The 13,588-nt window shown below is 33.6% G+C and overlaps 1 protein-coding gene across 3 annotated transcripts in view; it reads left to right on the forward strand.

Moving 5' to 3' along the window:
• The first annotated feature begins 900 nt into the window (after positions 1–900).
• LOC132551127 (limbic system-associated membrane protein-like) overlaps positions 901–13,588 on the forward strand; it is a 112,402-nt gene continuing 99,714 nt past the window's right edge. For 2 of the 3 annotated variants that reach the window (XM_060215236.1, XM_060215237.1), the window contains exon 1: positions 901–1,727. In XM_060215236.1, the coding sequence (XP_060071219.1) occupies positions 1,646–1,727 (82 nt within the window). In that variant the 5' untranslated portion in view covers positions 901–1,645. The remainder of the gene's footprint in view (positions 1,728–13,588) is intronic. The other variant, XM_060215238.1, reaches the window with a different exon arrangement.

Here is a 13,588-nt window from a genome sequence, read left to right on the forward strand (position 1 = left end):
CGATGTTGCGTTTATTTCTGTAGACAATTATATTACTGTACGGATACTCCTGCAAATGCACAAGGAAAATAAGATAATGTGATCCTGCAAAGCGTCCTATGCTCCATCGACGACACCTTAAACCTTAATTAATCCAAGTAAATGATATCACGTTTCCTGATGAGAACAAGGTATACAGCAACAAACAGAATCATCAGGCAAACTTACGTGCATCAAACACGCCAAGCTTTATATCAGACAAAAAACAAATATTTCTCTATGATGATCGTGAAACTTCACCATAATTTCATCAACCTACATCTGTTAAATCCTTGTGTTATGAGATTGTCCGTCTGTTTTCAGCATCCTGAAAGAAAATTGTGATACTGAGAACAGACCATTGAATACTAAATCAACTGTTACATGGAATTACCATAGGTTTAAGATGAAAATGTTTTTCTTGAAGTGTGATGTGAAAATGAATGTTAATGAAAAACCCCAACTTCGAGATAACTTATTTACCTTCAAATTGCCTCAAATATCTCTGGAGTGCAAAGGTAAATGAAAACCGTGCCACTTATTTGAATGGAAAAATCTATTCAGGTGGAGTTTTTAGCACTACAGCAGGTAGGAAATTGTATCCAGCAGTTGTGTGTAATCTAAACCATTTGTAAAACGTGTCAATCATGCACGTATACCTCACATGGTCAGGACTGGTATGTGGTATGTAGAACAGACAGGAATGACAGTTACATTTAAATGTCATAGATGCACCTAGTTCTCATACGGATAGACTAGTAGTATCAGCTATCGGCTTTTACGATGTATACCGTCGGCCAGTTTACGTGCCTGCAAACGGCTACTACTACTACACTTTACCCTGACTAGTCAACCACTGCTTGTTGTGCTGCTATCCCTTTTACTGTCGCGGGCTTTCCGACTCAAAGCAGAGTTTGGCCTAAAGTCAATACCGACGCTCACTCACTCCGAACTTACATATCCAACCGCCCGTCACTCGCTATTGGCTGTCGTCCTCCCGGAAAGTCTAAATCCTACAACGATAGCGTTTCACGAGGGCGGGCTACTCAAAGCGAATATGTAAATTGTTAGTGGAAAAGTTATTATCAATACTCAGTGGCTCGCCAGGCTCGTAATGAATAACGCTATACCAGTACTGTAGCGCCTGACAAGTTACGTATGGCTCTTCCAACATTTTCGTTGATAGCTCTGTGACCGTGTGACTATATTACATATGTGTGTAAGCCTTCAAAAAAGTCTTCTTATACTATGTCATCTCTTATGTAAATTTGCCGTGTGATGGTGTATGGTTTGAAAACTTATTTGTTTTTATCATTTGCTGTCATCTTGAATACCTATCGACGCTGCGCGGTCTGTGCTACTGGTAACATTCGACCCTTAAGGCTACGGGGGCTTTATGGAATTTACGAGATCTTAGATTACACTCACGGATTACGAGTGGGAATAGCAACATAACTGCTCATCTCTTCAACAAGTTTCCACTTTGAACGTGAAACATAAGGAAAGTGTTTTTATAAGTTCATTTTTGAATCTAATCTTCACCGTTCCAACTTGCTATTGTCCATCGTCAACAGAAAAAAAGCCAGTTTCAATAAATCTTAACTTTAAGTGGATGAATGGATCATAAATGGTGTCTGCATCAGGAATGATAATCATCGTCACCAAGATGCTTGAAATCGTAGTCTTCTTTCTTGGATTTTTGTGTTCAGGTAAGTGGTTTTTGCCAGATAGACGCTTGGCATTCACTTATCAACAACGTGCTTTTAAAACCTGAGAGTTCAATTTTGAAATTGTTTTAATACTGGTGTACATGCGTGTTTCGATTCTGTAGGATCGATACACAGTAAAGCTGTAAATTTTACTACGCGATTCAGGGTGGTATATAACTCCCCTCATCACGATTAGTTAGATGAGCTCAGGCAGGAAAAAAACAGTGATTTTCATTAATCTTCACTGGTAGGTCTAAGTCGTATAGTTTTAGAAACAATAAGAATGTTAACATCTTGCTGTTTACATTTCGTGCGCGTAAGTCAGCTAGTCCCGAAGATGAAGCGCTTTTTTACTCAGTGACGCTTAAGTGTTCGCGTACGTGTCAAAACTATATACTTGTATGATAGACTGCAGATGTAAAATTGGCCATATGTTATGGTAAATGCATTGTTGTTTATGATGACAATATTAACGTATATTATCTGTATAACATGACACTTATCTTTGTGATGTATACAGCATGCTGCTCACCTTTACTTGTATCAATAAAATACATGTATGTATGTATGTAGAGACTCGGCGGTATGTGCCGGGCCTAAATGTATAACTTACGCGGTAAGTGAACTTGTATAATTTGTTCCCAAAACATTTAATTTGAAAAGCGCATTTTCTTTTTCAGATTAAAAAAGTTGAATTAAAGAAAATATTGATTTCTTGAATGTTCAAGTATCACAGGCAGTTATAGAAAAACAGATGTGACTTTCACATGTTATGTTGTAGAAATCTAACAATACTTTTTTATATCAGTATGCCTGGACGTGTAAATTATAGGGAACAAACTGGCAATATGTCTTCTTTAATAATACTCAATTCAATTCTTATTTGGTTTAAGACTTGCAGCTTAGCAATATAAATACAATCAACATTGTTTTCAGCATTCTCACCGCTGGTACATACAACACTAACATACGGGACTGGTCCAAACAGCCATGCCTTCCTGGCTAATGATCCCTGATATATTGATACGATATATAGACATCCATGGCACACTGGACTATATGGGAAACGTCGTTACCCATGAAAAATATACGGGATCTATGTGTTTTGTATGCCGTTCAATTACAGAACATTAGATTTGTTAAACGCACTGGAGTTGAAGTATGGTGACGTCTTCATTGTAACAAAACTAACTGAAGTACATGCACATGTATGATAAGAACGGGAAGAAGGTTTTAGATTTCCGTAGTAAACCTATATTCTCGAATAAATTACATTCACTATATGTCATTAAATTTTGTACGTGAGTTTTATTTTCTAAAAGTGCAGAAAAAGATATAAAGACAACACGGAGATGCTGTTTTAGTATACCATGTTAGCACATATATGTTTGTATTATGTTCTATGTAATATAATGATATCCGACAGGCATTAGATGTGTTACATATGTACCGCTATCTTTTCGTGCTAATAGTGCAGACTTTTACCCCTGAAAGTAAAGTGACGTCAGCCTGAGGTACCACTTCATGTTGAAGAGTTCCAACAATCTATGTTGATCACCCCCATACATCTTAGGTACGCATGCCAAGAGTATTTATGACCCAGTTGATTAGAAAATTTGGCCATTGTCCTCTTGAAAAGATAATTGAGTTCATGGAATTGATACAACTGAAGACCCGCATAGTGCTATATCTCATTGTAAGTGTACTCAAATGTATATTATAGTGGACATGACCTCGTTAACATGCCTTTCTCTGTCTCTAAATGCCTGCAGCTGACACGATAATTTTTCACATTTTTATGTTTCCGAGGATTTATAAATTTAAATTGGCAATAAGATATGAGAAAACATATAAGGTTTTGTTTAACATTGAATTTGTTTATTACAACACCTCGCTGCCCTCATTTTCTGATCAGAGGTAAGGTGATTTTACTGCATTGCTGTAAAAGTATCATAGACACGGCGTTCGTTTACAGCGTTTCATTATACATCACAGGAATGAAAATAATGATATAAAATATGATAAGTCAATAAGTCAATTTGACAGCAATCGTATTAAGTGTCAAAATCAAATAAACGCTAACATAGTTGGTTTGATAAAATAGAAGAGAGAAATAACTGTATGATGCGGTTTAATTCTTTATTGGGCTCTACCGTATCTAATTGGAAATTTTTATTCACTTGTGTTCAATCTACATCTGATTACATCATATTTTGCTATTAAAGCTTGTAACAAACAATGCATAATTAGCATATTGTCAATCATTGAAAAGTTGTCACAGAGTTTTAGTGAGTATACAGTCCTAAACAATTCCAAGTAAGATGCTTTATAATTATTTTATATATATTGTGATGAATGTTGGAAAAAAATAATTTGTTTCTCTGTAATACACAACATACTACTTGGACGGAACAGAAAAAAAGTTTTTGTCCAATATTTGATCATCGAATAGAATTTAAAATAATGCATAATTCTATAGGAATATGACAGCTATGTTTTTTTCCCATTTAATCAACATATGGTTGCTTCTGGAAATAAGATGATTTTTTTCCGCATTGAATTGCAAATCAATTAAATAAATAATAATAATAGAAAAAAAATCCAAATAACAAAAATAGAAATAATGATTCTATTTATTGGAACTGCCACTTTATAGGTGAAGATATATACATATATATATATATGTTTCCTATTAAAGTAGTCGTTGAAATGTATTATATAGAAAGATTAATTATATAAATATCTATTAGGAATGTTTTTGCCTACTGTATTTATTGTTTTAATCTACAAACAACAGGGAGTGTTTTTGAATATTACAGATATTTTTTTTTTTAATTTTACAGTCGATAATTTTAAGAAAACCGTTCGTAGTATGGACGGTAGGCTCTTTTTTAATCTATTTTTATGTGAATATACCTACAGACAGGAATATAAAACACAGGTTTATGTACAATATTAAGAATCTGACACGTCCTACAATCGTTTGTTGAGAGCTCCATTCACAAGCACAGATAAGAAACCTACATTGGTGTGATAGCCTGTCGCTTTATGTTATGACCGACTGTTTTGATCGCGATGTTTGGAAAATATCTATTTTAGTGTAACATAAACTATCTACAAAACGCGAAAATATGTAATCAAAAATAGAACAGAACATTTTCAATAAACATTGATTTATTCACGAAAGCATACAGCTTAAATCGAAGAGTTTAGTATCAACAACAATTAAGCCAAGATGTATTGATATTGTGAGATTAGAGGTGAACAATCTTATATATCACAAATGTAAATAACTTACAAAAAACAGCATTTATATTATACACACTTATATGTAGATACACAGGTGTTGTTTTCAAGATTGAGGTCTATTATAGTTATGAACAATTATGCTACGCCGATACATTACAACAGGTTAAAGTGAAAATACTGATCAGAAAGCTTGGCAATGATATTAATAATTTTGATCAATATCAAAGGTTAATAACTTCGTAATTTGGTGAGAAATTCGTCCACTTTCATATGTCAAGTATCCCGCTCTCTATCGGTACTCAGTGCAGCTCAAATAACCTTATTGCATTTCGTTTATATATAGAACTGAGCACTTGCACGGAACATAATTAAGGGATATGTGTGGGTGAGGTAGAAGTGGTATTTCCCCGTTCATTTGTCATCTGTCTGGAGTCAAGCTGCACAATCTCGCCTGTTTGAACTCCATATCCGATTTAGGTATTTTTCCAAAACAATAACGGTAATGCATTTATAACCATTATTAAGTAAAGTGGTAGTCCTGTTATGTTTAATCTGATTTACAGCAGATTGCTAATCAATTCAAATATAATTTCAAGTCAAACATAAAACAGTGTATTACATACATTCGATCATTGATCATTTTCGGGTGATTGTGGCAAAATATTTTATTGCAAAATGCATAGGTCTAGCTGATATCAGAGTGTTATATGCAGGTTTTTCATTCTGATAGTAACCTACCATATACAATAATTACATAATTTTATATGTATTATCTGTCAAACTATGACTAATTTGATCATTAAAACACACCGAATATAGATATAGATTTATTTGTTTGATTATTTTAATGTAAATATATCGGTTCCATCTTCATGTTACTAACAGAGTTTGAAAAGTTTGGTTAAATAACTGTTTTTATGTAGGTGTTATAATGAACGCATTGTTTATTTAACACTACGAGGTATTACAAATATTTATGGATAAAATTGATTACATTGTCATATGCAATAGACAAAGCGGTTTGATTGTAATTTAATCAGCATTTCAAACAATTCTGTTGAGATAAATATGAGATTGTGAGATGATCCGAGGATGATCTCCTTTAATGAAAATGTGTATCATCTAACAAACAGAGTGTTATTCGGTGATATGCTACTCATGTTTTACAGCCTGTCTTATCTGTCATTTCTGGTACTACATATGATGTAAAATGGTTTATTTTTGTCACACATATGTTGATTTAATCATTTCTATGGAATCATCTTTCACTACTTAACCGCGGATATGATTTGTATATTTCAGGAAAAGTAGGCAAAGAAAAAAACATCATTATCATTGGCTTGCCTGGTCTCAAATATTTAGAATAAAAATGAACATAAATGTAAATTTCATTTCTAACGGGAGTAATATCTACTTAATATCACTTTACTTTTCGAGCGTGTGAAAGTCCCTCTGTGATAGACTAATAGCAGAGATAGATGTAATATACGGTCACGTGATTTCACATAATAGCAAGGACCGAACCACAATGACAACAATCTCCTTGTCTTTTTTATTTGCCTTATCTCCCTCGAATATAACGTTTCAAAATTATGAAGTGGGGTGTCTCATTCCTGTGTTCAAAACATCCATTAAAATATCTATGTCAAAAACATGAATTTTCGTATGTGTGAATGGAACAACATCGTATAACTCCACCACTAAGCATACATACCGTGCATGCATTCTGTGCAGTTTATATAATTTGAATTTGATATCTCCTGGGTAAAATAGTGGGGATATAGTGTTTCGTGTCTACATCAATTTTCGATATCAGAAACGAAATTTAGTAATGATTTGATATGTTTTGATAGTATAAATTCCAAAAATTGTCAACTTGAAAAATGTTGTGAACATCGGAAAATTATGATAGTATTACCCACTGTGATTACTTGTAAATCCAATGCTGTAGATTTTCTACACAGGAGATTTTAGGTGATAAGAACGAAGAAGAATTTAAACAGATTGCTAAATGCATTATGGAGATAGCCTTATATAGATTAAAATCATTATAACAAAAATGTAATGTAATCCTTATTTGAAATGGAGTTTAAACAACTTCTATCTGTTGCTTAGTTTCATAAAATGTCAGGAAGACGATGCTGTAATTATCGACATGGATCCACAGTCGGTTGCAACGAGAACAATTAATTCATAATAAAGTAGCTTCGATGAAATCCCCCTTCTCTACTAAACAACACTCGATAACCGACTGTGCAGCAAATAAAATATAACCGGATCTTGGATTTGTGTTTTGGATGATTAACCTTTACGGATAATTTACACGCCTTTTCGATTTTTATGTTGCAATGGTTGTGGCATATCTAAACTCGGAGGAAGAAATGAAAATTTAAGATTCTGGAATCGAACGGTGTTTAATTTGTTTGTCTTAGAAAAACTGTAGAAATACTGCGAAATTATCCTTACGTTTTGACATTTCGAAATTGATATTTATATCGTTAATGACACTCAACTATTCAAAAGTATTTTGAGTCGTTATAACTGTTCCAAAATTAATGATAATTTACTTAACACAATCTATTTTAACATGAATTTAAGTTAGATAAAAAGTTATATATATAACGGTCAAATTCAAGGATTGAAAAGCAATCGAATATAACATGACGGAAGCCGACACGAGAAAACTTCCGGTGTATTTATATAACCATTTCACGGTTGTTTCAAGTACAGTGCATTGGTGATTCGCATTCAATCTACTTTCATCCGTTTGTATGAAACAACAAATTTGAATCTTACAGAGACTAACGGTCATAGAGCTGCGTGTTGTCTCGCAACCTGCGCGACGCAATTCTCTCTCAGTGTGAGAGCCATTTCCGGTTTACTCTAGCTTCTGTTTTCATTTCCGGTAGTAGCACCATTACAGGCTCGACATATAATTAATTACTATTTTATTTTCGAAACACGAGAACTCCACGAGGACAAAACAGGCTCTTGCATCTGTCTGGTTAGATGTATTGTCGTTAAGCGTTATAGGGACTAATGCACGCTGAGGGATAACGTTGCAGCTGATTTGATATTCGTCTATAAATGATTGTTTTTATTCCTTTTTTATGACTTAGAAATATATATACATATATATCCATATTCATTTAGAGAATAATTTTAGAGAGATACGTAAATATCATTTATTCTTTTAGAAATGAAAGGTAAGAAAATGCTGTTGGAACAAACGATACATTTAAAGCAAACGGTTTTTGTATTTTCAAAAGGTTTTATTTTTGATTCTGAAATTTTCTTAGATAAACAAATAATAACAAGGAGTTATGTTGTTGAGTGTAGGGAACACATATTTCTAACCTTCAATATTTTATTGCATTTACCGTCCGTACTGAATTAATGTCTACCTATTGTTTTCCCGCTCTACGTGTCAGAGATATACTGCTTATACGCGTGGCATTGAAATTACTCTATGGATGTTTTTTAATGGTATAATGCAGAGTTATTAGCTCTGGAAGAGTTCTTCGGAGGTGAGGCAGTGCATTAACGTTTCTGTTAGAAGTAATTAACTGTATCTTTGAGTATAACTATGTGAAATGTGTGCTTTCATTTTTCAAACAATAATCTCACCTTTATGCCTTGAGTAAGTGTTTCAGTTGTATCATATACTAGGGCGACCGCTGGACTAGATTTTCCAAATACGGTAGCAGGTAGAAAACCTCGTGAATTGTTGTATTTTTTTCACGAGGACACTACCTCTTTTACATTATATCTTAGTTACCTTACATTTTAGCTATAGTTTCGGAGTTGTTTAACACTTGACGGGTATTTCTGGAACAAAATTGCACATTAGCTACTAAATTTAATTACAATTCCTGCCTCTTCAAATGACATTTGACTCTGGAGGTAAACAAAATTGGCTTAACGTTCAAATGACTCCACAGACAATATATACTGCCTAGACAATTATTCTGACACCATAAGAACAGATCCAGTTTAACGAAATTGAAATGGTATTGTAGTGGACACTTGTGGCGTTTTGAGAAAGAAGTAATGATAGGTGGATGTCATTGCTTGTTACATTTGTTATACTTTGTACTTTTACTTCAATTTTTTTTTGTATGTGTAAAGCCTGAATTATTTCTTAGAAATGCATGAACAAACAATTTAAAACCAACATCGTAATTCAAATGCAATCTGCTAATTGAACTGTGATATCGCTATCTTAACTAATATAAGCACATCGTACACGTACACATATGTACACTGTATTTTCTTAATGAACTATTGTTCGTAATACGTACATTCTATTATTTATTTGTTAATCGCCTCAACTCCGTGATACTGTCAGGCACATATTATGTCTCTATTCAAGAAGTTGCAGGCTGGTTGCTGATATGTACTTCTTTTAATTGATAATTATGCAAATTGTCGTAATACATATTATATGCATGTATTGTTCATATGAATATGCAATTTTCAGGCGTTTAAATCACACGGCCTGATTGTAAACGAAAGTCTGAATACATTAACTAGTCTAATTAAAGCGTTCTTATTCTGTTACTATCTGTATTACATATTTTTTGTACATCCGTATACCGGAAATTCCCCTATTATTCTTTATTATGCAGCATTGTGATGGTGAGCACGTTCTACAGACAGGTTTTTGAGATAAGACAGAAGACCATTCATATCTGCCTGTGATATTGATGAACACAAAACCGGCTCTATTGATTAATTATTTATTTAGCGCTCTATAAATAATACAATGTTTCTCTATCTCCCCTATTCGGTATCGTTTAATTCCTCCTAATGCTCTTCCATAATTGACTAACCTGTATTAGTTCACCATTACAGTCTTGTTTAAATGTTTCACTAAAATTCCCTCGGTGCCATGATAATGCTTGAGCATACACTGCTAGCAAGGCGGCGTGCTCGGCCAGTCTGTAGCGTCATTATAGTGGTAAACTATCGTCATTTATACTGGTAGTGATACGCACACATCCGAGTCCAAACCACAATTAAAAACACTAGGTTCATTGTGTCATTATGAATCGCTGACATGTATATTTGAACTCGAATTCTGTTGTCTGTTCTTGGACTACCATAGACTCAATTGCAACTTCGATTATTCTGTTGACTTTAAGTCTACTTACTTGATAAATAAAGATTAAGGTAAAAGCTATTGCATCACAAGTCCATGGAAGCAAATAAGGTTTCACATCAAAACAATTTCAGTTTCAATTTCAAAGGAATACTACAACTGTCTCTTGTTGTGTTGTATTTGAAAAGGAATGTTAAAAAAAGGATATTTGTGATGTTGAATAACAACGACCAACGAAATGCTGGACAACTCAATACTATGCCATGTATGCTGGAGACAGTACTAGCCAACGCCCACCATGTTCTCGCATTTTTGTTATTAATTTCCTTCCCCTTTTGTTTTGGAGTTTTTACATTGTTACCTTTCAAATCCGAATTAATTTTAGATGTTGACCAGTTAAATTAGCATACTTGAGACGTTAATGATATTCCAAACTAAAATGCATATTCTGTATAAGACAGAATAAAAATGTTAGATCCATTTACTACTGGCATGTCTTCCTTTATCGACGTTGGGTTAGAATAACATACATATCTGTTTCACATCGTTTTAATAGGTATGTTAACTATGACAATGTTCGAACGTTCATGATTGCTACCCTATCATACTGTCAATGCTTTATCAGTAATGTCTAAATGTTAATACATAAGGATTATTGTCTCCAATATTGATGTATGAGATAAAGTCAAATCACACAGACATGCGTATCCTTCCTTTCATTGAAATAGCACACATCATGTTTTGATTTATCATCGTGTATAAATGTTTCTTGTAATTTCATATTATTCCTATAGATGTTTTAAAGATACACGAAAATTGTGCTTTTCTTTAAGAGTTTAGTTTAAGTCGATTGAGAAACAATACGTTAAATGTTTGTATCTTGTGAAATGCTCCAAGGACACATTCTAAAGTTGACCTTCACTTTGCACCTTTTTACACAAGAAGAAAAGCTAAAAATACTCTATATTTCAGAATATGGCAGCTTCAATGCCAACTCATTATATTTTCTGAATTCAGACAATTGTTTGCAAATGTCAATTTGTGCATCATTTTTGAAACAGGCCCGATTTATCTACGTTTGCTTTGTTTTTAATTAATTAACGGATGGGTGAATTCATCATTGCTGTAATTGATCAAATTGTAAAAATAGATTTAGCTAAATTAAGTTATTTTACAGTAATCAAGTTAATAACTTACAAATCAAAATTGATGCGATGCACATCTTTGCTCTGTATTAGTATATTAATTACTGCAGTGCTCGATAAACACAAAGATACAAATGAAGCAAAGCTGTTCCCAGTTTTTTTTTAAATTGCCAACTTAGATTTTGATGGACAGTTTTATCTTCTATGTAATAACAACATACGATTGTCTCGGGTTTAAGGAGCTTTACTGTAATAGGTCCGATTATTATACGGATATATACCATTTAACTTAAGTTTTCTATGGCAGAATTGCGAGATAATTATAGGGAATTGCAGTGCTGTGTTATATCTCTTTAAGCGGATTGTGTTTGCAACGCTTGAATAATTCGAGTCGAACTGAAACTGTCTCCCATACAAGCATCAAAGAAATTTAACGGGCACGAGTATAGTTTGTCAATGAATATCATCAGTCATACTGGAATTTACTTTATCCAAATAATTTTGATATGTCAGCTGATTTAGGAACGTTATCGTAAATACAAGAAAACAACTAGCGTCTGGGATATGGAAAACATCACATTAGGGAGTGTTGTAATATTACGTTATTATCAGACATGATTCAAGATAGAATTTAGAATTTTAGTTAGAAGACCGTGCTTGCTAAAGGAAGACTTTAACTGCAAAGCATCATTTCTTGCTAAATAAATTAAAATAATTACATTCTGACAGGCTAATGTTCTATCAAGATAAAACCGAACCCTATTCAAAAGATAAAAATGAAAGAACATATCTATTATCGATCTATAGCAAGGGACAGATATGTGAAACATTCTTCCTAAGTCTGGTGACAGAGATTTTATCTGTTCCGAAGAATTTACTCTCTAAAGAAATAATCGTGGTATGGAATGTTATGCACAGGACAGTGAGAAATTGTCAGATGTATACAAATACTTGTCATCAACTTTTGTGAAGGTCGTATATACAGTCAAATGAAAACAGATCACAGACACAGGTAAAATGTAACATAGATATTTTAAGATCTCAAGGAACGATATGTTAAAACTTCATGTACTAAAGGAGGTCAACCAGAACCAACGGTTTATGATTACTGTTTGGTCACCCTTTGGCCAATTATCTTATCTCAAACTTATTTCTAACGCCAGTGTTGACCTTCGCCGTGCCTTATAATTAAAACAAATGAGGGAGTTTTTCCCTCGATAACAGGAAGTACGCACGCAATTGTTTCATTTCTGTATTACATTATGTATGATTTAGTAATGTATCACAATCTATTTTCATAAATCTCCATTTTTTAAAAAAATGAGTTAAATGTATGAATGAGATTAAATGACGTGTGATGCACTCGAATTGAGAAGATTCAAAGGGACATATCAGCGACTCTCTCCTCCATTCGCATTATACAATTTTCACTTGAAAAAAATGGAAAGCCCTTTATCCTCGTTATGTAACTAATTTTTCAATTTGTTGCTACACCAGCTAGGAGATAGTCATGTAGTTTTTATATACATATTATATATACAGCGATACACAAGACTTTCATGATAACAACGTTATGTATCTCTATAGACAAATAATATTGTGAATACATATGCTACCAAATATCCTTATTTAATATGAGGATGCGAGCCTAGTGTTAGTGTCTAAATCCCAAAAGAGCTGTAGTCCTTGTACATTTTCCTCGAGCAACGGACGACTCCATGGAATTATAACTGCTGGATTAATCCGAGGCCATGCTGCACCGGAAGTCGTAGAACTGACACGTGACCATTTCGATTTCTCTAAGGATAATAAGTCATATTTATGTGACCCGGTTGACCAAGCATTCTCATTGTGGTTTGGAGAGACGGGTCAAGATATGGTCATTTCCGCATCAATTTAATCCAAGTTTATGACAGACATTATTGAAATTAACGGAAAATTACCACTTGAAGTATTAAACGAATGGCTCTTTTATTTCATAGTTATTGACCATACCCTAACTCTGACAGGCTCCTGTAATGCATGGTATTTATTACACCCTGAGAGATATTAGAGCTACCTCTGATCAAGGCAAACCTAGAAATATAATACTACGTTAAGACAGTTTAAGCCGAAGGACGATTTAATCCAGTAAGATTTTATTGTTCTGCTCCATGGACAGTAATAATTGCTACGTCGTTTTACTTTCTGTTCTGATTATATTTCATCTGCTTTAATCGAAAATTCATTCCTTGCAACAATGTCTATGCAATCAATCGGGAGATAAATCAAAATATGCCCTATTGTCTTTGAGATTAGTTGGAATCGTTGTGAACTATATTGAATTTTGGAATTAGTGCACCTTCCTATCTAGATTTTGACGTTTT

Source organism: Ylistrum balloti, unplaced genomic scaffold (assembly GCF_031769215.1).
Source record: "Ylistrum balloti isolate Yb309-2 unplaced genomic scaffold, AGI_CSIRO_Ybal_v1 Utg370178, whole genome shotgun sequence".
Taxonomy (NCBI): domain Eukaryota; kingdom Metazoa; phylum Mollusca; class Bivalvia; order Pectinida; family Pectinidae; genus Ylistrum; species Ylistrum balloti.